At 48.6% G+C, this 25,741-nt stretch overlaps 1 protein-coding gene across 7 annotated transcripts in view; it reads right to left on the bottom strand.

Moving 5' to 3' along the window:
• Positions 1–524: 524 nt before the first annotated feature.
• DZIP1L (DAZ interacting zinc finger protein 1 like) overlaps positions 525–25,741 on the bottom strand; it is a 52,927-nt gene continuing 27,710 nt past the window's right edge. For 3 of the 7 annotated variants that reach the window (XM_081574123.1, XM_081574130.1, XM_081574129.1), the window contains 11 exons: positions 22,921–23,049; positions 20,585–20,647; positions 19,074–19,214; positions 16,617–16,647; positions 15,211–15,264; positions 11,816–11,949; positions 9,706–9,898; positions 4,792–5,008; positions 4,194–4,381; positions 2,999–3,138; positions 525–1,430 (listed from right to left, as the gene is read on the bottom strand). In XM_081574123.1, the coding sequence (XP_081430249.1) occupies positions 1,269–1,430; positions 2,999–3,138; positions 4,194–4,381; positions 4,792–5,008; positions 9,706–9,898; positions 11,816–11,949; positions 15,211–15,264; positions 16,617–16,647; positions 19,074–19,214; positions 20,585–20,647; positions 22,921–23,049 (1,452 nt within the window). In that variant the 3' untranslated portion in view covers positions 525–1,268. Of the gene's footprint in view, positions 1,431–2,998; positions 3,139–4,193; positions 4,382–4,791; positions 5,009–9,705; positions 9,899–11,815; positions 11,950–15,210; positions 15,265–16,616; positions 16,648–19,036; positions 19,215–20,584; positions 20,648–22,920; positions 23,050–25,741 lie in introns of all 7 variants that reach the window. The other 4 variants (XM_081574124.1, XM_081574125.1, XM_081574126.1 and 1 more) reach the window with 2 other exon arrangements.

The following is a 25,741-nucleotide window of genomic DNA, read 5'->3' as shown; positions in this document are numbered from 1 at the left end:
TCACTCTGTTCCCTCCACTCATGAGGCTTGGAGGTGTATGGCTGGGCTTCCCTTTAGGGAAAACTAATTCTACCACTAGTTCTCTACTAGTTCTATTAGTTCTCACTTTCCTAGGCACTGCAGCCTATGGTCAAGCAGGGTGGGGTGCCTGGATCTGGCCAACCTGCCCAGTGGGGACTCCCTGGTTGGCTGGGCCTGCTCTGGAGCTCCCACCAGCTTGGTGAGGGTGTCAGCTGCACAGCGGTCTGGCCTCCCCTTGCCCACTCCTGCTGCCTGCTCTCCTCCTCTCATGGGGGTCAGACCCGCACTGCACTTGAGCACTTGCCCTGATCCAGCTTCTTCTGCCTTCACCTTTCACAGGAATGACTCCCCAACAAACCCACTGCACCGCTACCACCATCTTGGCAACTTCACCCCAAAGTCCTAAACTGACAGCTGGGGTACAGATGGCTCTGGCCCCCACCCAGTCCCTGCTGAAGCTCCAAAACAAGGAAGAAATACCAGAGAGTGACAAACATGCTGTATTTAAGGGTTTACATATAATAATTTAATGCTCTTCACATTAAAAATAAATACTACAGATATGTATATAACCTAATTTTAGAAATATTATCAAAACTTATTTTGTGGTCCCTTGAGGATATGAGGCCCCAGCCAGGTGGCCCTCCTTCCCTCTCACCCATGAGCAGGTCCTGAGGACATCAGCTGGGAAGCTCTCCACATTCACACCCAGCTGCACTGAGAGGCTCTGTCTGTGCTCCCATAACGTCCCAATCTCTATTATGATCCCGTACTTTTCGTCTCTCCCCAATCTCTGCCTACACCCCAGCTCAGCAGTAAGAGGCCAGACGACCTCAGTAAATGACTTTGGGTCAATTACCGAATGACTGACTCAGGCGTAAGTCCCCCAAAGGACCCCATAAAAGACCCAGCTCTACAGTGTTGCCAAGGTTTACAAAACGCTGCAGAGTAAAGACCAAGTGTCTCCTTTTAGTCTGGAGCGAACATGGAGGTAGAAGAAGGATGCTCTTTCAAGGTCCTTTTACAACCCCTTCTCAGCCCTGGGACCCATGGGACACTGCCAGGGCTGTCACGGGGGACGGGAGAAATCATATCTGTCTTCCACTCTGTGTCTGTCCAACGAGAAGACCTCTCGGCTCCTGAGGAAGACAAGAGGCCCAGCAGCCCCATCGTTGCGGATCTCTGAGCCAGCCCCACCCAGCTGGGTGACAAGGCTGGTCCTCTGACTGCCAGAATCAGAAGCAGGCTCACCAGCCAGGGACTTTGGGTTGACAGGGGCTCCAAGAGCTAGTGCCAAACTTCTCCGGGAGCTTTGAGCGAGACAAGGGCTTCGGTTTCTCTCTCTGGTTTAGGTCCTGCGGGAGATCTTCCAAGGAAGAGATCTCCAAGTCACTCTCGTCCTCAGAAAGCTGCAAGGAGAACAAGGGAAAAGAAAATGCATCTGACCAGGGAGGATGGGCATGGGGACAAAATGCAGATTTGGAAGAAAGCAGGAGGGGGCGCTACTCCTTCCGTCTTCTCACTTCCATGTCTTTGAGAACCTGCTTCAGAGACCTGGAGTCACAGCCATTGCAAACACCCCTGAAATTCCACTGGCCACACAGAGGGCAGCCCCAAGGCCTGTAGAAGATCAGGTTGCTCTTGTCGAAATTTAAACTTTGTCCAGATTTTTGAACTGCCCACAGTGACGAAGCCCAGGGACTTAACTTCTGCAAACTCCTGAGCTGATGCACCAGGGGCTAATGCACCCACCCCACCTGCCACAGACCGCTGGTCCAGGGCTGGGAAACACTCTGACCAAAGGTGCGTGAGGGGAACTCCAAGTGCAGGAATCCTTCAGCCTGGAAAAGGTCTGAGCTAGGGCCAACAGGGGAGCCCAGAGTGGGCCAAGCTCCCAGGCTGTCCCCAAACCAGAATCACGGCCACTCCCACCCCCACCAGAGCTCTCAGTGCCCAGACCATTTGCCTTGGAACGTAAGGACAAGCAACAGAAACCACCAGGGCCCCAGGTGGCAAGCAGACTCTGGACAGTGCCTCAACCTGCATAGGGCATTTGGTGCTCTCGCACAACTGAGGATGAATTCTTTCTGAATACATTTTGAATCATTTAGAGTCATTACTCACAAACACACACGAGCTACATAATAAACCGAACATGTTACATAGCACAGGGTGGGTGTTGGGGTTGCCAGGGGAGGTATATGCTAGGAAAAACCGAAAAGTGATTGCCCGTTATTTCCGAATTTTAGAGCAATAACATAGGTCATCCTAGGATGCATCTTTCTGATTGAGAAAGGAGTGTAAAGCTACAAGAGCTTGAAATGTTTCTGCCTAAGAAAATACAACAGGAATACAGAAGTGGTTCCCTTATGGGGGGAGAGGGGAGGTGGCAAGGACATCCTAACAGGAATGGTCTGGAAGGCTGAGCATCTGAGCGATAAATCTGATGGCAGCTGGAGCCGGAGAGAGGCCAGGCCATCAAGACATTCTTAGTGATGCGGAATGGCCTTGGATATTTGGAACAAAAGTGCCTAATATCCCCACTGTGTATTGTGGAGCAGTCTGCTCTGCACACGGTCCTGCATTGAGGTCCTCGGGGAGTGAAGAAAGGGGAGAGCTTGACTTGGGATGAGCTGGAGCCCGAATAGAGGAGCTACTGCTGGAAGCCAGGCACAGAGCCAGGTCCAGGCCCCATCAGAGCCAGAAGTGGGGGCATGCGTGGCTGGGAGAAACAACCCACCGAGCAGTTGTTCATGTAATGAACCACAAGGCTTTTCGATGTTAACAAGAGACAGAAACAACAAGCACTGGAAAGTGGGCATCCCGCCACTCCTGCGGGGGCAGAGGAGACAAGGGGCATGAGGACAACTGTAGTGTCGCACATGGGCCCTCCCTCAGGACCAGCCCAGGGCCCCAAACTCGGAGCTAGCTCTACTGTAAGAGACTGCAGGGGAGCCTCCTAGGTCCTACAGCCTACCTGGGGCTTCCCTCCTGGCACAGAAGCTCTCTGGGGCCCGGCACTGGGCACTGAGAACAGACTGACCCCTCCAGCAGGCTTCTTGGCTGGAGCCTCCAGCTGCTTCTCGAGGTTTCTGACCATCGATTGCACCAGCGTTCCTGGAAGGCAACCAGGGGAGAAGACCAGAGTATGCATGCATCATCCCCATGGGTCATGTCCCAGCTCCAGTGTGGATAAAGGGAGTGTGGAGAAGAGTCCGAAGGGGAAAAGGAAGGACAAAAGCAGTAGAAGACAGGCAAGGAGAGAGAGGCCCAGGCCAGCGTGTGCAGGGAAAAGAGGCTTGGAACATCCAGAAACATACTATGTCCTGAAGGGCACGGCTGGGCACAGAAGCTTAGCAAGCTGCCCTTTCCTCTTAGCAGGAGGAACCGCTGCGCAGTTGGTACATGAACTGCAAGATTAATGTGAAGTTTTTCCTCCAACATCTTCACAGAGAAATGAAGAAATATCATCAATATAAATAGGCACAGGAGGGCTGTGGGGCCAGACCCACTTTCTATGAACTCCACACAGGAAAGGAGCTAAGCAGTGACTACATTATCAGTGTGAGAAAGCAAGGTGGATGTTCAGACCTCAGGACTGGCCAGGAAGCAGGGAGCCAGCCATGGCCTTCCAGGATTCAAATGTCTGGGGGCCTGAGCAGAGGTCCAGAGCGATGATGACCCTTGGCTCACTGATTGATTAAAAACCAGTTCATTAAGGGTCTATTACGTTCATACTATGTTCCTTGCCCCCACTCATCTTGTCCAGATACCTCCCTTTACAACAAAGGAACCAAAACCCTCCCACCAGCACACAGGGAGCAAGCGACAGAGTCCAAAGTGTGTTCAAGGACTCCAGACTCCCAGTTCCTAGATGTTTATACCCTACCATCCGCCTGGCAGGTCATCAGTTCTCCAGAGATCTGGTTCTGGTGAGTTCGATGGGCTGGCAGGCTGGGACCATGCCATGGATAAGATGAAGTTCCTCAGAATTCATGACACTGTGGACTTGGCAGTTGGCACAGAACTGGGCTTACCCCCCAGCTCGTCCACTTACTTTCTTTGTAAAGACAAAACCTCAGCTCTATATTCTTTAAACTTTGGCTAGAAAATGCAACTGAAGCCAGAAGCTACAAGCCTCGTTAATAGTTTTATAAGAAAACCTTCCTCACCTGAGGAAGTCAGCCCGCCTGAGCCCTTGCCAGCAGGCTGGGCACTCCCCTCCGAGGTCTCGGTGTCAGACCAGTCCCCGTCATCCTGCGGCCAGGGCCCCACCCTCGAAGGAACTCTCGGGGGCTGGAGGGGCGCACGCGGCCCAGCATCTCCTTCCGAGTCCTCTTCAGAACTGAACGGGGATGTACTGTCAAGAGGGAGAAGAAATGAGGAGTGCGTGAGCTGGAAGGAAGATGGTCAAAGCCACATTTCACCACTTGTAAGCTGGTTGGCCCAGAGCCAGTCCTGCCCCTGGCACCCCTGGCCCAGACTCCAGCCAGGAGTCATCTGGAAAGGGGCAGCCACCCTCTGCTAGAAGATGAAGACTCAGCCCCTCCACGGTGGCAACTGGGGCTTGGGGATGAGTCAGTAAGAGGAAGGGAGGCTTACCCTGGCCAGGAGCAAGGGACTCCAGTCTCTTCGTGGGTTGGACCCCACCTGAGGGCCCTCCTGTTCACTCTTTCTCTGCCCCTCACCTGTCTGCGGAAGCCGGTGGGGGGCCCAGGACAGGGTGGGAGCCACACTGTGGACCCTATGAGAATGCAGAGCCCAGCTCACCTCAGCCCAGGCCCTGGGGAAGAAGGGGTGCTGGGGGGTCCAGACGCTCTGGAGCGAGGTGCAGGGGTGGGCCCTGGGGCCAGGCCCAGGCTATGGCTGCTGCGGCTCTGAAGACTTGTCACGGGGGGCTCTGCCGGCTTGGATGGCTGTGCCACGTGCAGGGTCCTGGCCTTTGGCTGGATCTCTTTGGTGACCAGTGGGCTCTGCTGGCTTTTGACTAGAAACACAGATAAGAATGTGTTTCAGGGCATATCCATCTGGACCCTTGAGCCCAAGAGGAGGCAGAAAGAGGCTCCAACACACTGGAAAAGGACAAGTCACTCTGTGCAGTGTACTGCTATAACCAGAGTGGATTTAATTATTTCCCCCACCCCAAGTATCCCATGGCCATCCAGGCCTGGGGCTGGACCCACGGTTTCATCAAAGACCAGGAGAGCGGCTAGTGTTCCAGGGTCATGTCATCATTCCAGGAGACCTATGGGAGGCAGCAGGTCTAAGGAGGGACCCAGCGTGTCTGCAGCTCACCCTCAACACAATCCTAGAAGCTGGCCTTGCCAAGGCCACCTACCCTGTCTACCCAACCCCAGCAGCTGCTGCTGGAGTTCAGGCAGCCTTGCAGGAAGGCCCTGATGCCACCAGAGGGCACTCTAGGACCACCTGGGCCGTCAAGATCCTCCTCCCAGAAGGGGCCTGTGGCTGGAGTGTTTAAGGGAAGCAATCAGACACAGCCCCTCCCTCTTCCCAATTACCAGGACAGCGGAGCGTGGGGGCTGGTGGGGGGGGGGGGGCGGGGAGCGGGGATGTTCTGCAGGACCCACGATTTTTTTATGCAAAGAGAAGAGCAGAGAAAGTACATCACAGGGAGGCGAAGTAAGTACTGTTTCATGAAACTCGAAAGTACGGACTGAGCCACAGCATAAAATGAATTTTTTACTGTAGTTCAAAGTTAAAGGTGTTTGAAATGCACTACTCTGGAGGATGCATTTACACAGAAGTGGGCCTTCTAGGAAAGAGTAAACTAAAGTTAACTTGCTAAAGTAAACTAAAGTAAACTTGCTGAGGGAAAACAATAATAGCTACAGCTACAGTGCACAATTGCACTCATCTCACACGCTAGTAAAGTAATGCTTAAAATTCTCCAAGCCAGGCTTCAGCAATACGTGAACCGTGAACTTCCAGATGTTCAAGCTGCTTTTAGAAAAGGCAGAGGAACCAGAGATAAAATCATCGAAAAAGCAAGAGAGTTCCAGAAAAACATCTATTTCTGCTTTATTGACTATGCCAAAGCCTTTGACTGTGTGGATCACAACAAACTGTGGAAAATTCTGAAAGAGATGGGAATACCAGACCACCTGACCTGCCTCTTGAGAAATCTGTATGCAGGTCAGGAAGCAACAGTTAGAACTGGACATGGAACAACAGACTGGTTCCAAATAGGAAAAGGAGTACATCAAGGCTGTATATTGTCACCCTGCTTATTTAACTTATATGCAGAGTATATCATGAGAAATGCTGGGCTGGATGAAGCACAAGCTGGAATCAAGATTGCCTGGAGAAATATCAATAACCGCAGATATGCAGATAACACCACCCTTATGGCAGAAAGTGAAGAAGAACTAAAGAGGCTCTTGGTGAAAGTGAAAGAGGAGAGTGAAAAAGTTGGCTTAAAACTCAACATTCAGAAAACTAAGATCATGGCATCTGGTCCCATCACTTCACGGCAAATAGATGGGGAAACAGTGGAAACAGTGGCTGACTTTACTTTCCTGGGCTCCAAAATCACTGCAGATGGTGATTGCAACAATGAAATTAAAAGACGCTTACTCCTTGGAAGGAAAGTTATGACCAACCTAGATAGCATACTAAAAAGCAGAGACATTACTTTGCCAACAAAGGTCCATCTAGTCAAGGCTATGGTTTTTCCAGTAGTCATGTATGGATGTGAGAGTTGGACTGTAAAGAAAGCTGAGTGCCAAAGAATTGATGCTTTTGAACTGTGGTGTTGGAGAAGACTTTTGAGAGTCCCTTGGACTGCAAGGAGATCCAACCAGTCCACCCAAAAGGAGATCAGTCTTGAGTGTTCATTGGAGGGACTGATGTTGAAGCTGAAATTACAATACTTTGGCCACCTGATGCGAAGAGCTGACTCATTGGAAAAGACCCTGATGCTGGGAAGGACTGAGGGCAGGAGGAGAAGGGGACGACAGAAGATGAGATGGCTGGATGGCATCACCGACTTGATGGACATGAGTTTGGGTAAACTCCGGGAGTTGGTGATGCACAGAGAGGCCTGGTGTGCTGCAATTCATGGGGTCACAAAGAGTGGGACATGACTGAGCGACTGAACTGAACTGAACTGAACTGAACAGTGCACAGACCAAGCTAAGCACTTTACATCCAACATCCATTTAGCCCCAGACAGGCTTCCAGAGCTTCAGGAACTTGCTCAAGACCGATGATTCCATGGGAGTCCATGGCAGATGCAAACCCAGGTGGTCAGTCACCCCAAATCTTGGGCTTTTGCCACTGCCTGGACTACATCCCCGAGCTTTGCCCCCAGACGAAAGACGCACGGTCTGAGCAGGGACGGGAGGTGCGCATTTGTCCAACACTCCTGGGGACTAGAAAGAGAGCACGTGGGTGCAGAGCCAGAAAGTGGCCTAAGAAAGGCCGAGAGAACAGAGCTCATCCCACAGGTCAGTAACGGGCCCTGAGAAGGCAGGACTCAAGGCCAGGGAAGGGGAGACAGACAGTGTGGGGCAGGGATGGTTCCACCCCAGGCTCAAGCTCTGGGGGAGGGGGTGGCACCACAAGAGCAGAAGCCTTTCTCTTCTCTTGGAAACCAGGACTCAGAGGGGCTTCCATCCACCTCCCCACCCCCACCCCCAGGGCCTGTCCCCTCTCCTCTGAGCTGCCCCGGCCTGTGCTGGGCCCCATTACATCACCTAGTTCTGGCTGGTTTCCAGCTGAGGGGCAGGCCCTGGCCCAGATCAACTTCAGTAAAGTGAAAAAAGTCTCTCAGTCATGTCTTACTCTTTGTGACCCCTTGGACTGTAGCCCACCAGGCTCCTCTCTCCATGGAATTCTCCAGGCAAGAATACTGGAGTGGGTAGCCTAACCTTTCTCCAGGGGACCTTCCCGACTCAGGAATCAAATCGGGGTAAATACTGCACCTCAGTCAATACTGCACTAAATTAAACAAATTAGGCATGAAGGAACATTTGAGGCAAGGGCTTTGTGACAAATCTCCTTCAGCCTGAGATTTCTGTGTAAGACTGAAAACTATCCTTTCTTTAGAGGTTTTAAGGTCAGGTGTTTAAAACAAATAGAACAGAGTTACCCAGACCATTGACATAATTTTTACCATATTCTCATACCAACTGTCCTGTTTTCTATGTAACATTTTTTTTTTTTATAAATTTATTTATTTTAGTTGGGGGCTAATTACTTTACAATATTGTAACAGTTTTTGCCATACATTGACATGAATCAGCCATGGGTTTACATGTGTTCCCCTTCCTGGACCCCCCACCCACCTCCCTCCCCATCCCATCCTTCTGGATCATCCCATTGCCCCGGCCCTGAGCCCTTGTCACATGCATCGAACATGGAATGGTGTTCTGTTTCACAAATGATAATATACATGTTTCAATGCTATTCTCCCAGAACGTCCCACCCTCACCTTCTCCCTCAGAGTCCATAAAATTGTTCCATGCATCTGTGTCTCTTATTCTGTCTCGCATATAGGGTTATCGTTACCATCTTTCAAATTCCATATATATGCATTAGTATACTGTATTGTTGTTTTTCTTTCTGGGTTACTTCACTCTGTATAATGGGCTCCAGTTTCATCCATCTCAGTAGAACCGATTCAAATGTATTTTTTTTAATGGCTGAGTAATATTCCATTCTATGTAACATTTTTATAGAAAATGATACCACTTTTAAACATAAAATTCCCACTTTATACTTAGCCAAGTAATCATTTCCATGAGCTTTCAGGGTTGCTATGTTAGTAATATTTTTCCAATGTACATGAAGAAAAATAAAGATTAAATCTTAAAGTTACTGATTCATGTACCTAATAACTAAAATATAGATAACTAAAATCACCTTGCATACCTCCCAGAGATGTGTGGACCACACTCTGGAAACTTCCTTTGCATAAAGAGCTCAGGTTGGGTCTGCCTGGACATGAGGAGATAACAAAAGTGACCCTCCTCTGACCACATACACCCATGACTGCAAGGAGCTAGGGCATCACCCTGCATGCGGATCTGGGACCCCTCTAAAGATGGGGGCTCCTGGTGCAAAGACACAATTTCCTTGCTCCCTAAGTTCCTTGAGGACAGAGACCAGAGGGTCCTCGCCCACATACTTCAGTCTTCCACAGGAACCACAGGGCCTTTCCTTGTCACAACCCCTAGGGACAAAGCAGCTGGCTCGCCCAGGGAAGGAGTCTGAGTTCTGAGGGAGTGTCCGCCTGCTGAACTGGCCCAGCCTCTCACGCCCTCCCACTGCTCTAGGGCAGAATATTCCATTTGATTGATCCTTGCTTCCATCTGCAGCCCCTGCGCTGACAACACTCTGTTGGAGCCAAGTTCAGCCTGTGGTCCAAGCAAGCAAAACGGTGCAGAACTGAGCTGCTGAGGAGGCCTTGTGTCTGAGCAGGGACAGCGGCCCTAGTTCTCCTCTGCTTCCCTGAGGGACCCAGGTGACCACTCCACCCCTAGACCCTGTTTTCCCCACAGAGGTCTTTTGGACTCAGCCACCTGCAAGAGCCCTATTGTCTGGCCCTTCTGAGCAACGAGCAACGCCCCGATGAGGACAGAGATTATATCCCTCCTCCACAAATGCAAACAAGCCTGGACCCTCCCAGCTCCCAGTCCCAAGCAGGCCCTCTTGCCAGCTCACCTGGCACCTCGCCCTCTGGCTGGGACACCGGGGCCTCGTCCCTCTGTCTGTCCTTCACTCTGCTGGTGGCTTCCTTAATGAGCTTCTCCCTCAGGCTCAGAAACTCAGAAAACCTCCTGGCCTTCTGCTCCCGCTGGGCTCGCAGGATGGACTCCAGGTGTCTGAGGGTCTGAGCGGGGATTCCCTTGGCATCCTGGAAGACACAGAGGTCCCCTTCGGAGGTCGGCTCCCCTCCTCCTTCCCTCGGCCTCTCACACCTGCTGCTGGCCTGGGAGTCGCTGGGATCCGTGCTGGTGCCTCTGGGAGAGGATGAGCTGAGCATCAGGGCAGGGCCAGCAGGCTGCTGAAAGCGAGGTGGGCTAGGGCTTGGGAGCCCCAGCAAAGCACGAGTATAAGGATGATGCAGAGGGGCTATGCCCAGTTCTATCAACATTAAGCATACAGGCTGAGATGGGACATGCCTCTCCACTATCCTTGTGGGAGACCAGGGCTTGCTCCTTTCTGTACTTGCATTACCATTTGGCCGGAAACATTGTCCTCCGTGGCTGACAATGGTTGAAAACATCAACTGCAAAAAATCGAAGCCAGGCGCCCTTCCAACACTTATTGGAAGTTTCTTGGGCTTTTGACATCCACCCTTGAGGAATAATTTAAGATTAGAAGAAATGTTTTAATCAAGTCTGAACATAAGGCCCAAGTTAGATTGAGCGGTAGTTGAAAAAAGTCAGTGATTAAGGAGCATCTTTGCTAAATTAAACCTAGGTGTTTGGGGGTTTTTTTCTTATTTTACTCTATACACACAGTATCCTCAATGATGTGATACTCCAGCTGCCTTAGTAATAAGGTGGATGTTTTTAATAATGGATTTCACTGATGCCTTTAATGATAATATGTATACTCTGGTTGAACGGGAGCATGAGAAAACAATGGTGTTCAAATATTAATTTGTACTAGATAGGGCTATCAGAGCCTGCTCCACCCACAGCCACCTGCTGAGTGGGCATGGCCACGGGTGCTACTGATGAAAGACACTTCACCCCTCCAAAGGCCAGATTGAGCCAATTAAATTCCCCTTGTCAGAAAATAGACATAGTATTTTGGAGCACGCACAGTCCCTTTGTCCAGGAGAAGATGGGACATCTTATTTAATAGTTTCACCAAGACTATCTAATTGTAATTTGTCAAAATAATATCCATATGAAAAGTGAAAGTATTAGTCACTTAGTTGAGTGTTTTAGCAACCCCATGGACTGTAGCCTGCCAGGTGACTCCTCTGTCCATGGAATTCTCCAGGCAAGAATACTGGAGCGAGTTGCCATTCCCTTCTTCAGGGGATCTTCCCAACCAGGGATCAAACCCAGGTATCCTGCATTGCAGACAGATTCTCTACCATCTGAGCCACCAGGGAATCCTTTGTCCAGTTAATGTCCACAAGCAGATCTGGACCTTCAAACTAAGGCACATCCCCTTATTATTCATTCTTATAGTATCCAATACTTCACTTGCAAAGCATTTCACAATGTTAAATTATTAAATTTCTAGACAACCATTTTTTAGTATCTGAGTTCCCTACCATCTATAAACTCCATGAAAAAAATTTTCAGTTCTAATTCATCACTGTATTCTCAGCATGCGTGTGTGCTAAGTCACTTCAGTCATGTCCAACTCTTTGTGACCCCATAAACTGTAGCCCGTCAGGCTCCTCTGTCCATGGAATTCTCCAGGCAAGAATACTGGAGTGGGTTGCCATTTCCTTCTCCAGTTTTCTCAGAACCTAGCACAACATAGCATAAAGGTGCTCAATAAATATTTGTTGAATATGTGAACGACAACAAAGAAAAAGAAAGATAGATACAGAGAAAGTAGCCAACGGTGGAGAGCACAGAGAGGTCAGGACAAGGGGTGACGTCTCAGGAAGCCACTGGAGGAGACAGAAAAGACCACAGTGCCAGCTGTGTGAGTTTATGCTCCCGGACACCAAGGGTGCCCCACTGGAACAAACGAGATGAATAAGCTTACACTATAAAGAACAATTGACCCTTTGTTGGTTTAAGAACGCCCTGTGTCCAAATGGTAGGTGCGGCCCTGCCACGGTGGTACCGGAACTCACTCTCTTTATCCCCATGCTTTCCAGCTTCTCCTCCAGGGTGTCCTCCAGGACCGGTCTGAACTGCTTCAGCAAGGTGGGGTTTCGCCTCAGGGCTTTCAGCACCTTCTGCTGTCCACTGTGGGAGTCCTCCAGCTCTGCAGCACAAGACAACCACCAAGGTCAGCCGGGGTGCCCAGAACCTCACTCCCAAAGCCCCAGCGCACCCAGCCAGGAATCATGGTCTCCAGCCTACAACCCATGGCCACTGACCCCACCTCAATGTCCATCCACAGGTTGTTCCTCTGGGAATCACGGCAGGAGACCCTCCACCCACCTTTGGGATCCTCATCCCCTGGACCTTCAAGATCTGGCTCAGTCCTGTCCCAGGTTGACTCAGAGCTTTCAGGGTTCTGACTCCCAACAGCAGCTTGTTCCCTGGGCTCCATTCTTTCCCCCCTCTCTCCCCACCCAAATTTATTGAGTATAATTGACATACAGCACCGTATACATTTAAGATGTACAGCATAATGATTTGATTCACATTCATGATATATGTATACACATATATACCATGGACAGACAGCTGCCTGCTCCCCTCGAGTCTACCGTCTAAATTAGGTGTTCTCCCTCCAACTATACACAATAGAATTGCATGGGTTTAAAGGACGATTCTCTGGCCCCACCTTCCAGAGTCTGATTTCACAGATCTGGGGAAGGGACCTGGAATCTGCATTTTAACTTGCTCAGATGATTCTGATGGAGGTGAGCCACAGACCACTCCTTAAGAAATACTGACCCAGTGTGCATGCATGCTAAGTCGCTTTAGTCATGTCCAACTCTTTGCAACCCCATGGACTGTAGCCCACCAGGCTCCTCTGTCCATGGGATTCTCCAGACAAGAATATTGGAGTGGGTTGCCATGCCCTCCTCCAGGGAATCTTCCTGACCCAGGGATCGAACCTGCGTCTCCTGCAAGTCCTGCATTGCAGGCTGATTCTTTACCACTTAGCCACTGGGGAAGACCTACTGACTCAGAGAGTAACAAAATAGGCAATTAAAATGTGATTATTGCTATAAAGGGGCCATCCAGGATGAGTCAGGGAAGACTTCCCAGAAGTGCTCTTCAGGTCCAATGCCAGGGGCCACTGTGGTTAGAGGTGGACCAGCCTACTGACAAGTAATATGAGTGTCAACAAGCCAGCACTAGGGACCCAGAAGAAAACCCTCAAGGAACTCAAAGTCAAGTAGTAGTTTTATCCCTTGGTTGCATCCCAAGCTAAGTACTCAGAATCTTGGAGGGTCAGCCCCAGGCCTTAAGACCTATTTGTGAAACTTCCCAGATATTTAAACAGCAGCCACGCCTGAAGATCAATTGGTCTAGAGCAGCGGTTCTCAAAGCATGAGCCACAGCATGGGAGCCATCTGTCACTTATTAGAAACACAGATTCTCAGACCCCACTCCAACCTGTGTGTGTGTTAGTCGCTCAGTCGTGTCTGACTCTTTGCGACCCATGGACTGTAGCCTACCAGGCTCCTCTGTCCATGGAATTCTCTAGGGAAGTTGCCATTTCCTACTCCACCACTTCAATCTGACTGAATCGGAACTTCTGGAGGTGGAGCCCAGCAATCTGTGTTTTAACAAGTCCTCCCCCGCCCCCAGGGTCAATTCTCTACTGAGTCTGCACAGGGCATGAGCCCCAGCTTGGCTGTATATTGAAATCACCGTTGGAGCTTTGTGTACTACTGATGCCCGGGGCCCTGCCCTGCATGTGGTGATCTAGGCAGTAGGCAGCTGGTGTGCTCCTCCAGGGAGTTGCAAGCAGCCCGGGAGATTCTTAGTGTGTGACCATTGCAGAGAGTTGTGGGAGCCACAGAGGTCCTCAAACTTGAGCAAGCACCAGAGTGCCTGGGAGGGCAAGTGCAGACAGAAATGGCTAGGTCCTGCCCCAGAAGTTCTGATTCAGTCTGTGCAGCCTGGGACTGAGAATTTGAAAATCTGCATTTCTAGCCAAGTTCCCAGTGGATGCTGCTTCTGCTGGTCTGACACTAGAAGAAGTAGAAAAGCAAGTGAAGAGGAACAACAGAGTCTGACCAAGGTCTGGGTCCTCCCTGCAATGGGATGGGGTGTGGAGGAGGTGGGGAGGGGGTCTCCCTCACTCAGTGTTCACCTCCTAGAACTCTGTGCCCCCACTGGAGGATTTGGTTCATCCTCACTGTGGACCTTGTGTTACTCAGGGTTACCTGTAACTTATTTTTACTACTATACTCCAAGGTTAAGTGCACTGGGGCAGGAGGGTAGCAGAGGACTGATTAAATTTTGGTTCGTCCATCCAATGGAGTACTGTGAAGTCCGGAAAAAATAATGGAGCGGCTCTATATAAAGGGATAAGAAACGACTCCCCCAAATAAGTTGTTAAGAAACAACCACAGAACAATATGTATACTGTGCTCCCATTTAGGAAAAAGGAAAAGAATGCATACATGTACATGCTTGTGTTTGCACCAAGTGTCTCTGGAAAGAAACGTGACAAACCATTAACAATGGAATCTGGGTGGAGACCGGATGGCCTGGCAGGAGGGTGACCTACTGTGCACCCTTTTGCTTTTTCTGCCAAAAGCATAGATGACTGCCTCAAAAGTAAAGAAAAACATTACATTAAAAAACAAAAAATACCTCATGATGAACTCTCTGGTGACACAAATAAAACCCTTTCCTCAGTCCATCTGTTGGGTCACTCTGGAACTGTCTGTCACATCACAGCCAGGCTGGGCATGCGGGCCTGGTCAGCAGGTCGGCTGTGAGCTCTCTCTGCTCTTTCCTGGGAGTTCCTCCTCCCCGACTCACCCAGGAGAGTCTATTCTTTTCACTTCTCCTTTGCATCCCCTGGAAACATTCGGCTGAGAGCTCTGCAAATCAGAGTCAGTCACTGACCAGAGTGAATGAAAGTGGCAGGCTCCCAGGGCTCCGCAGAGGGCACCAAGGAGGGTTCCTGCACATCAGTTTGGCCAGCGTGATCTGCCTGCTGCATGCTCGCCACGCAGAAGGAAACTGCAAAGGTCACCTAAGCCAACACAGTGAGGCTGCATCCACTGCTCTGGGTCATACCAGGAGAGAGGCGGTGGGGCAGGTACCAGGGACAGGTTACGCAGCAGGCGCCATCATGCCAAACCCTGACTCCACCATCTGCTGCTCTGTGACTCTGGGCAAGTCACTGATCCTCTCTGAGCCAGGGAGAACCAGGAGGTTGCGCATGTGTACCTTTGTGTAATGTGCCTGATAAGCACAGGGTGCTTAAGAAATATTTACTTCATATCCCTAGTTCCCTGCACCCAGATTCAGGCAGCCAGATCCAGTTAAGTAGAGACAAACTCAACAGTGAAGAGGGCAGCCCCCAGGGAAGAATTTGGAGCCTCACCTTCCTCAGAAGAGTCCTCATCTGTGTCCACAGCCTTTGGGCCCTCACGGTTCCCTGAGGAGAGCAGGAGTAGTTAGTGTCTCCAGGGCCTTGGGCCCCACCCCCACCTCAGAGAAGAGCACAGGACAGCATGTGAGTGTAGGCAGGAAACAGCAAGGAATCAAGTCGGTCCTCTAGCAGACAGAGGCAGGATGAAGCAGTGGTCACAACCATGACCTTGGAGGCAGAAAGATCAGAATCCACATTCCAGCTCTGCCCCTCACTAGCTGCCCATGACAGAAGTCCTTGAACTTCTCTAAGCCTCAGGTGCCTCTTCTAGAATGTGAGGACAGTCATACACGTCCCACACTAAAGTGTGGGGACAAAGTGCTGAGACAATGGATCTGAAGTCTATGACACCCAGCTCTCATTAATGGTCCACACCAGCCCTGGACTTCCCAAGTGGCTCAGTGGTAAAAAATTGGCTTGCCAATGCAGGAGACGCAAGAGATGCATGTTCAACCACTGGGTTGGGAAGATCTCCTAGAGTAGGAAATGGCCTACCCACTCCAGTATTTTTGCCTGAAGAATTCCATGAACAGAGGAGCCTGGTGGGGTCGCTAAGAGTCGGACATGACTGAGCAACTGAGCATGCACACACGTACACGCCCCAGCCCCAGCACTCAGATCACAGCCATAGAACGGTGCCTCTCTGAACTGGTTGCAAGACTGCAAAAGAAACATCTAACCTCAAGGCAGAGGATGGGGAAGATGTGTGGGTTTGCCAGAAAAGGCAGAAGGGAAGCTACAGGCATAGGGCAGCAGAGGTGGGGTGGAGTCAGAAGGTTTCACAAGGGGCTAGCAAGGTCCTCCACGCAGGCTGGTCCCCTATAGGTTACTGTCGCCCTTTAGACATCAGCACCTGCATCTGTCAGACATGTACACTAAGAAGCACGCACACAAGACGAGGAGCGCAGGCTCTCTAGACAGGCATATTCACAGAGATTTGGGGTCAACTTGCTGCAAGATGGAAACACGGTAAAGTTGGATGGAACTGAATCACAGTTGTGGTGAATTAGAAACAGCCTGTTCATGAGCCCTGCTGCTCCATCCATCACCTCCCGCCCAGGATTCTCACCCCCTACCCCACCTCATGTCTCCACCTACAGAGAAGAGCAGGCCAGGCAAGAAACCCTGCTACCTGCACAGAATGCCTTCAGCACGAACCTGGGCTGGAGCCCTGTCTGTCCCAGAAACAAGCATCTTCTCACCCTCCCTTGTCCAGCCAGAGAGCCTGACGCCACAGGTCCCTGAGCAGCTGCCACCATGCTCATCCTATACATTGACTGGTATAGCATGACAGAGACAGGAGAGGGGACCAGAGGCAGGAGAGACAGGAGACAGGAGAGGCCGAGACACAGACTTACCCTCCACCTTCCGGAGAGACATGGCCTGCATCTGCAAAGACATGGAACAAAGCAGGTTACAGCCAGCAGGGGGCTCTGCTGTGAGCGGTGGGGCTGCCAGCTCTGTGAAGAAGGGATGGCCAGTGTTTCCTCACCATCCACTGGGAGCTGGAGTTCAGAATACTCTACCCCAGCCCCGCAACACCTCCTGCCGTGCAGATGTGAGGGCGTGGCACCAAGACTGAACAGTGGCAATCAGGCTGGCACCATGCTCTGTTTTCCCATGGTGGGGAGGCAAGAAGGCCCTTCTACAGAGAGGGACTGTGGCCTGAAGGACAGGAACCCCATGCAAGCAGAGGGGCACAAGCACACAAGTAACCTCAGCCAGGACAAGGGAGGCTCCCCTCCTGAGATGTGGGCCTCTGAGCTGAGTGCCCCTCTGGGGGGAAGGGGGCATGATGTGAACAGTCACTGACTCTCTGCTCAACCCGTTTTCCAGGAAGTGCCTCTTCTTCCTCGGTTTACAGAGTCGCAGACAGGACAGCCCCTTGTGACTATGTGACCCCCACACCACAGCCATAGCTGACTGTCCAGGTTTGGGCAGAGAATTCTGGATTGTAACATGTGAACTCAAGAGCTCTGGGCAGCTAACTGGTTTGAGTTTTTATTTTCTTTGTTTGTCTTGCCACATGGGGTAGTCATGGAATAGAAGCTGACCTTCACAGGAAAAATCAAAACAGTTACAGAAAAAGGAACAGAGACATATCACAGAGCACTGACTTGACCACATTTCATGTCTTTGGATTCAGTTTATTCCTAGACTTAGCTGTTCACCTGCCTTGAGCTTTCTGAGAGACCTTGTCTAACCTTATAACAAATCTCCTCTTCTGCTTAGGCTTGAGTTGTTTTTCACTACATACTGATGAATGATTCATCCAATGTCCATTTCTATTCCTCCTTTGCTTACTTCTATCCTAGAAAGTATAAAGCTAATTATTTCTTTTCTAACCTTCCTCACAACTATAGTTTCCACAGTTTTGACTAGTAAAATATAAGTAGAAGTCTTGAGAAGAGCCTTTCATCAACTTTTTCCATTGAATATGGTTGTGATGGTTGGGGCTATGGCAGCCACTTTGCAACTATCAGAGTCAAGCATAAGTTAATATGCTAAAGTGAAAATGAAAGTGTTAGTCGCTCAGTCACTGACACTTTGCAACCCCATGGACTATAGCCCATGAGGCTCCTGGGTCCATGGGATTCTCCAGGCAAGAATACTGGAGTGGGTTGCCATTCTCTTCTCCAAGGGAATCTTCCTGACCCAGAGATCAAACTGGGGTCTCTCATACAGCAGGCAGATTCTTTACCATCTGAGCCACCAGGGAATATGCTAAAGACGGCAATTAAAAAAAATAATAATAACTGTCTAGAATTCCAATGGCATAATGTTGCTGCTAAATCAAGTATGACCTCTTTCGGTGTTACAATAAAAATAAACACCGGTTAACCTATTCTGTTATATTTAGCCAGTGGGTTCATAACTGAAACAACTATAAATAACAATTCTGGTAACAAAAGGAGGAAACCTCCAGGCAGCCACAGCTTTGAAGAGCTAAATGTGTTAGGGGAAGTAGTGAAAAGAAAAGCAGCAAGGAAGTGGGTTAGATATGTTGACAGCTGGAAGAACAGAAAGGCACAAATAGCAAGAGGTATAGGAACAGTGGATTAGATAGTGACAGTGGGTGTTCCACCCAGGAAAGCTATGGGGAGGATGGTTCATGGCAAGGACCTGAGGCCAGAGGAGGGCCCAGCTGGGGACAGATACACATCTCCACCAACCTGGGGCTCAGAAAGGGGAGCTGCACCTGGGCTGGGCAGAGAATGATCCGCATCAGATGAAGAGTCAGAGGGGCGAGTTTTAGAAGAAGGGTGCTTAGTAAGTGATGCCTTCTCGTCATACTAGCTTATCTAACAACCTCCTCAGAGGCTCTTAACTTATGAAAAAGGAATTAGTTAAGAAATGGTGTCTGAGAACACAGTGAAAGGAGCACAGGCTTCGCATTCCACCTACCTGGCTAGGGTTGACTCTCACCCCTGTCATTTATAACATGCACTGTGTGGACTCAAGTGAGGTGCTTAACTTCTCCAGCCTGTCTCATCATCTGTCAAAGGACGCTGGGGAGAAGGTAATGTCTACCTTGAAAGGCAGCAGTGAGGTTTACATGGAGGAATAAGCAAAGTATCATCCAGGTGCTGGCATTCACATGGTCTCTGCTGGTACTGTGAACCCACCAACACAGCCCCTAAGGACAGCAGTCACGTCTTCCACATCCTCATCACTTTCTGCCCCTCAAGTCTGAGGGCTCTTCCCTCTCCTCAGAGACGAGACTGGAGCCAACAAGTCCAAGAGACTCTAAGGAGATCCTCACAGGGAAGGGGTCTACAGCTCCAGGTCCCAGCTGGGAGGAGGGACACACCTACCATCTCCTCCTGGGAAGCAATGAGCCTGGCTTGTTCCTGGAGCTGGGCACGGAGGGCATTGATCTGGCGCTGGGCCTGGGCGGCTGCTTTCCTCTGATCCTGAGACAGGGTAGCCTGGAGCCTCTCGTTCTGCTCCCGCAGCTGGTGGCACAGGGTGGCCAGTCAGTCACATGTCTGCAGTGACCTCTGAGAGCTCAGTGCCTGCAGCGCCTGCACCTGCAGGCAAACACTGGCCGGAGTTTCACCTGAAGTAGGTGGAGGATTTCCAGACCTGGGCGAGTAGCTTTCTAACAAGACTGACTTCCTTCCTATTTGAGGACATTTTAAGTGGTACCTGGGGAGAAGGGAGAATTGAGTGCAGGCCCCTAAGGTCAGGGCAAAGGCTCTCTGTCAAGTGTGTCACCCACAGGAGGACAGTCAGGTAAGTTGAGTCATTCAAAAATCATCAAATGGGTACTTTTAGGTGAAGACAAAAGATGAAGGAAATGTGGTTACAAGCTACCTCTGATGTAAGAGCAGAGAGAAAATGGCACCACTTATTTCTGCATAAAGAACCTCTAGAAGAATACAAGACAGCAATAAAAGTGGTCACCTGTGGAGTGGGTGTCAGGGATAGGTAGATGGAAATGGAGCAGAAGTGATACTTTACTCCATGTACCTTAATATAGTTCTTCTGCTTTTTGGAATAAACTTGAATGCATTTCCCATTTTTTAATTTTTCAAATAAGATAAACCTATCAGGGACTTCCTTGGTGGTCCAATGGTTGAGACCACCACTCCCAATGCAGGGGCCAAGCGTTTGATCCCTGGTCAGGGAACTAAGATCCCACAAGCCACATGGAACAACCAAAAAATAAATACATAAAGATTTTTTTAAAAAGATAAACTTATCAGATGGGAACCACTTGAATGGGGGGCCATCCATCATGCACCAGACTCAGATCTAAGCACCTTTACCTTCTGAGCTTTCTGAAGCAGAACCTAGGGCTTTTCTTAACTGGCTTCATCCTCCACTTGCCTTCTCCTCAGGGACATTTTTATAGAAGCTGGTTTCTCTGTCCTGAGGACTACTGCTCTCTCCCCACTGGTCTCAGTATCTGAACCCTTCCATTTGAGCTGCCCCTAAACTATCACTGAGGTCCACAACCACCTGGATCTCTCCTGGGTGGGGTTTCAAAGGAGGGCCCAAACACTAAATGACCAGGCAATTCTCTGCGTTTTATAGCACAGCCCTACTTAGAGAGCCTTAAGGGGTCACTGAAGAGGAATCCATGGAGAAAGGATGTGCTGGATTCAGAAAAGAAGGCCTAGAGGCCCCTGCTCCCAGCCAGGGAAGCAGCCGTCTGGGCAGCTGACCCCTCTGTGTATTGACGGGGGTGAGCAACGGGGAACCATATCAGCAACAAAATATCTGCCAACCAGTTCAAGGCAGAGGGCAAAGGATGGGGAGCTGAAGGATGAGAGGAAGTCATGGGAAACCAGGCTCCCCCAGACCGTCCGGTGAGACCTACCTCTCTCTTCTGAGCTGCATGCTCTTCCTTCAGTGCCTTCATTTTCCTCCTCCATTCTGTTTTCTGAAAAAGATTAAATGCTTATCAAATGGGCCCTTCTAGATATTAAAATATAGTACAAAGCTAAAAGAATTAAAATGTACTGGCTCACAGAGTAGGCAGACAGAGCAGTGAAAAGACTAGAAAGCCCAAAGATGGGGGTGGAAAATGGAATCTACTCTTGGGGGGAGATGGATTATTGATAAATGGTGTTCAAACATGTAGTTAACTACTTGAACTTGGATTACAAAAAAATATGAACTTGTATCCTTATTTCACATCTTAAATGAAAACAAATTCTAGGTGGTCAAAGATTTCAACTTAAAAAATGTAAGAGATGTCAGCAAGATGACGGACTAGTAGGTTCCAGTCCTCAAAATACTCACAAATGAGAATACCTTTATGAGAGCTCGAGAATCCAGCTGAGAGGTCCTAGCACCTTGATGAAGCAAAAAATCCAACAGTGGATACACTGAAGAGGGGAAGAATAGTTTCACCTTACCTGTGTTACCCCTCACCCAAGACAGCACAGCTCAGTGCTAAAAGAGACCCCCTCTTATCTCTCCCACAATCTCTCCCACAAGGAAAGTGAGTGCAAGTGAGCACTCGACTGCCCAGGGCTTGAAGGATGCTGCCCAGGAGGCCCACTTTTGTCTCACTCCACCAGAACTGAGGGAGTCGACACAGCTGAATCGGTTTTCAGCACTGCCACACAGATCTCAACGCCAGCTTCAGATCCTACTGGCTAGTTTGTGAACACGAGAAGGTGTGGAGAAAGAGAAGTAAAAGTGTAGACTATTTGTATGCAATCAAAGTTAAGTTGTTTCCAGCTTAAAATAGAGTGCTGTAATTATAAGATGTTTTATGACTGGAAAAGGTCAGTTTTCATTTCAATCCCAAAGAAAGGCAACGCCAAAGAATGTTCAAATTATCATACAATTGCACTCATTTCTTATGCCAGCAAGATTATGCTCAAAATCCTTCAAGCTAGGCTTCAGCAGTACATGAACTGAGAAATTTCAGATGTATAAGCTGGATTTAGAAAAAGCAGAGGAAGCAGAGATCAAACTGTCAATATATGCTGGATCATAGAAAAAGCAAGGGAATTCCAAAAAAAATCTACTTCTGCTTGATTGACTATGCTAAAAGCCTTTGAGTGTGTGGATCACAAGAAACTATGGAATATTCTTACTGAGATGGGAATACCACACCACTTTACCTGCTTCCTGAGAAACCTGTATGCAGGTCAAAAAGCAAGTTAGAACCAGACATGGAACAACAGACTGGTTCAAAATTGGGAAAGGAGTATGTCAAGGCTGTATATTGTCACCCTGCTCATTTAACTTATATGCAGAGTACATCATGTGAAATGCCAGGATGGATGAATCACAAGCTGGAATCAAGATTCCTGGGAGAAATACCAATAACCTCAGATATGCAGATGATACTACTTTAATGGCAGAAAACAAAAGAGGAACTAAAGAGCCTCTTGATGAAGGTGAAAGAGAAGAGTGAAAAAGTTGGCTTAAAACCCAACATTCAAAAATGGTATCTGGTTCCATCATTTCATGGCAATTAGATGGGGAAAAGTGGAAATAGTGACAGATTTCATTTTATTGGGCTCCAAAATCACTGTGAATGGTGACTGTAGCCACAAATTAAAAGACACTTGCTCCTTGGAAGAATAGCTATGACAAACCTACATAGCGTATTAAAAAGCAGAGACGTCACTTTGCCGACAAAGGTCCGTATAGTCAAAGCTACAGTTTTTTTCAGTAGTCACCTATGGATGTGAGAGCTGGACCATAAAGAAGGCTGAGCACCAAAGAACTGATGCTTTCAAACTGTGGTGCTGGAAAAGACTCTTGAGAGTCCCTTGGACAGCAATAAGATCAAACCAGTCAATCCTAAAGGAAATCAACTCTGAATATTAATTAGAAGGACAGATGCTGAAGCTAAAGCTCCAATACTTTGGCCACCTAATGTGAAGAGCTAACTCGTTGAAAAAGACCCTGATGCCAAGAAAAATTGAGGGCAAGAGGAGAAGGGGGCTATAGAGGATGAGATAATTGGATGGCATCACTGACTCAATGGACATGAGTTTGAGCAAACTCCGGGAGATGAAGGACAGGGAAGCCTGGCATGCTACAGTCCATGGGGTTGCAAAGAGTCAGACACGACTGAGCGACTGAATAACAGCAACCACCCTAAAGCCAGAGCGAAAACAAGAAACTCGGTTGGGAGACAGCACATTTCTTGCCTGGTTCAGGAAGTAAGGCATGGGACTCTTGGCACACCTGAATTTCCATCTTCTCCTTCAGAGCCCGGAACTCCTGAGCCTGCCTGAGTCGCTCCTCGGGCTCCTCATCCCGCAGGGACCCCAGGTTGGACTTCATCACATTGTGGGACTGCAGTGCCTGCAGCTTCTGAAAAAGCCAAAGTGTACTTTCATTCAGATGAAGATCCATTTGTGACATTGTCTTTTATACCCTGAGCGGTGTCAGAAGGGCATACTTACCCCAACCACAAAGTCCCAACTTGAACTTACTGGGTATCTGCATGCCTGCAAATATTCCCCCAAGTCCACACTCCCCTTCACTATGGTTCTCCTGAAGCTCAGCTCTTGCACAGGAGAAGAAAATCCCATGGAAGAACACAATTCAAGACTGTCACTTCCATTGCACTGAAATTCTGCTGTACTTCAAGCCCACAACTTGCCTGACAGCTTTCCCATTTCTTCCTCAGTCTCGAATAGGCTAAAGAGAATCAGGCTCTTAGAGCCTTGAGGAGGATCTCCGGCATTCCAGACCACTCCCTGAGGACTTCTGCTCCTCTTCCAACAAAGAAAAAAATCTTGGCTGTCACCAAGAAGGCCTGGCTTTTCACAGCTTGAAGTCATGTCACCAATGCCTAGTGAGTGCTTCCTGAGCTAACAGTGTATGACGTGAAGGAAAAGGTAAGGAAAAGTGGATCAAAGAGAAGACACCTTTCCACCTCCTCCCCATAGTTATATTTTTAAATATATCACTACTGTAGTGACAAAAGCAATTACCTACATCTCTATTACTATATAAAACTCATGGATCCTATTACAGCTTTAGAGAACTGTTAAGCTCCTGAGTTTAACTTTGCATTCTTATTATCTTTAACTCTTCTGCTAAAGCAATATTGGGTCCAAATGTTAACCATTTCTCATACAAAATACAGTAGTGCGTTCTCAGTCATGTCTGACTCTTTTGAGACCCTGTGGACTGTAACCCCCCAGGCTTCTCTGTTCGTGGGATTTCCCAGTCAAGAATACTGGAGTGGTTTGCCATTTCCTTTTCCAGGGGATCTTCTCCCACCAGGGATCAAACCTATGTCTCCTGTGTCTCCTGCATCACCAGGTGGATTCTTTACCACTGGCGCCACCTGAGAAAACCATTTCTAACCCCCTTGTTTATTTCTGTAGTGTTCAAATGCTTTATCAGATGTACGCACAGCTTTCAGCCTCCAAAGTGTCACTTCTGTCTTCACACTGCTGCTGATGACACACCAGAGAGTGGCCTTCTTGGTGTCACCAACCATCATGGTACTTTCCTTTCAGCTGGGGCCTCCTTTGGCAGCTGGGCTTACCCTACGTCTAATCTAAAGTTCTCTCTTTAGTGAGATGATTTAGCCAAAGGAAGTTCTCTGACTTCTGCATCAAGGACAAAGTTACGAGAACAAATATTTTCAAAATGCACTTAGCTCTCACTGGCCCTCCTAACATCTTCTCTTGTGCTTTGCAAGTAGACTTACATTGTTTCACACAATCATTCTAAACAGAATCTTACCTGTTTCCCCCACTCCCAGAATTTTTTAAAAGTAAACCAACAAAATAATTACCCAAGCACACTGAGAATTTTGTATCCAGTTTGGTTCCTATACTTTAATAAAATTAAAATAATAAAATGTCAGGTGAGAGGAGATGAGGGGAGACACACAAACACAAAAATTCAACAGAAGTCATCCTATGGGGGAGACAAAAAAATGGATGTTCCAGTTTAAGACAATGCAATCCCAGTTAAAAGGAAACCATGGATGGTAGTAAGAATTACGTCCTTATTTACCACAACTCAGAATTTCCTAACAGATGTAACCTTTTGATTTTTGAGGACGTGGTTTATGCACAACAACTCCAAATTTAAATCAGTACCTATTTACAGAACATGTCTAGTCAGTGAGCAATGTCAGGGCAAGCATGGGAGTCAGAGGTTCAGATGAGCTCAGAGATGCTGAGTGTGGAGCTGGGGTCAGGACCATGACCACATGTGGGAGCAGCATCTTGGCTTCCATAAACCATCCCTGTCCACGCTAGGGGAACATTTAGGATGGGAGGGCTCAAGTCCCTACACATACACATACACACACATGCGTGCGCACACACACACCCCCCTACCTCTCATTTCAACCCCACCACCCTCCATCCTTGGTTTTCCATCTCAGATTGAGATGATGGATCACTCAAGGCTCCCTCCATATCCTACAACAATCCCCTTATGGAAAAACTGCCTAGGTGTTTCTTTAGGCAAAATGTAGAATGATTGTGAGAAACATTATTAGACAATTCATTTTCATAATTAAGAAAAAATATTCCTTGCTGTTCAGAGAACCAATAACAGCTGAATACATTCTGAAAATACTTCTCCTCAAACGTTTTCCCTGATATAGCTCCCCTAGTGACTCAGCGGTGAAGAATCTGCCTGCAATGCAGGAGACTCAGGAGAAGCGTTTGATCTCTGGGTCAGGAAGATTCCTTGGAGAAGGAAATGGCAATCCACTCCAGTATTCTTGCCTGGGAAATTCCATGACAGAGGAGCCTAGCAGGTTACAGTCCATGGGATCCCAGGGTGAGACATGACTGAGTGACTAAAACATAACAACATTCTGAAAATACTTTTCAAAATGTTTCCCTGATAGTTTTAGTTACACAGGTTTATACGGGAAGATACAGTCCAGGGATAATTTTAATAAGTTTTTCGTGAATAAATTTGATAATATATCCAGTAGAGGAACAGGGGCTTTGAAGTTCAAGGAGCTGGGTTCAAATCCCAGCTCTACCTCTTAAAACAGCCGTGTGACCTTGGGCAAGTTTTG

This window comes from Giraffa tippelskirchi, chromosome 2, assembly GCF_054371585.1.
Source record: "Giraffa tippelskirchi isolate mGirTip1 chromosome 2, T2T-mGirTip1v1.2.pri, whole genome shotgun sequence".
Classification (NCBI taxonomy): domain Eukaryota; kingdom Metazoa; phylum Chordata; class Mammalia; order Artiodactyla; family Giraffidae; genus Giraffa; species Giraffa tippelskirchi.
The sequence above is the reverse complement of the archived record's forward strand: the minus strand, read 5'-3'. Positions and strand labels throughout refer to the sequence as shown.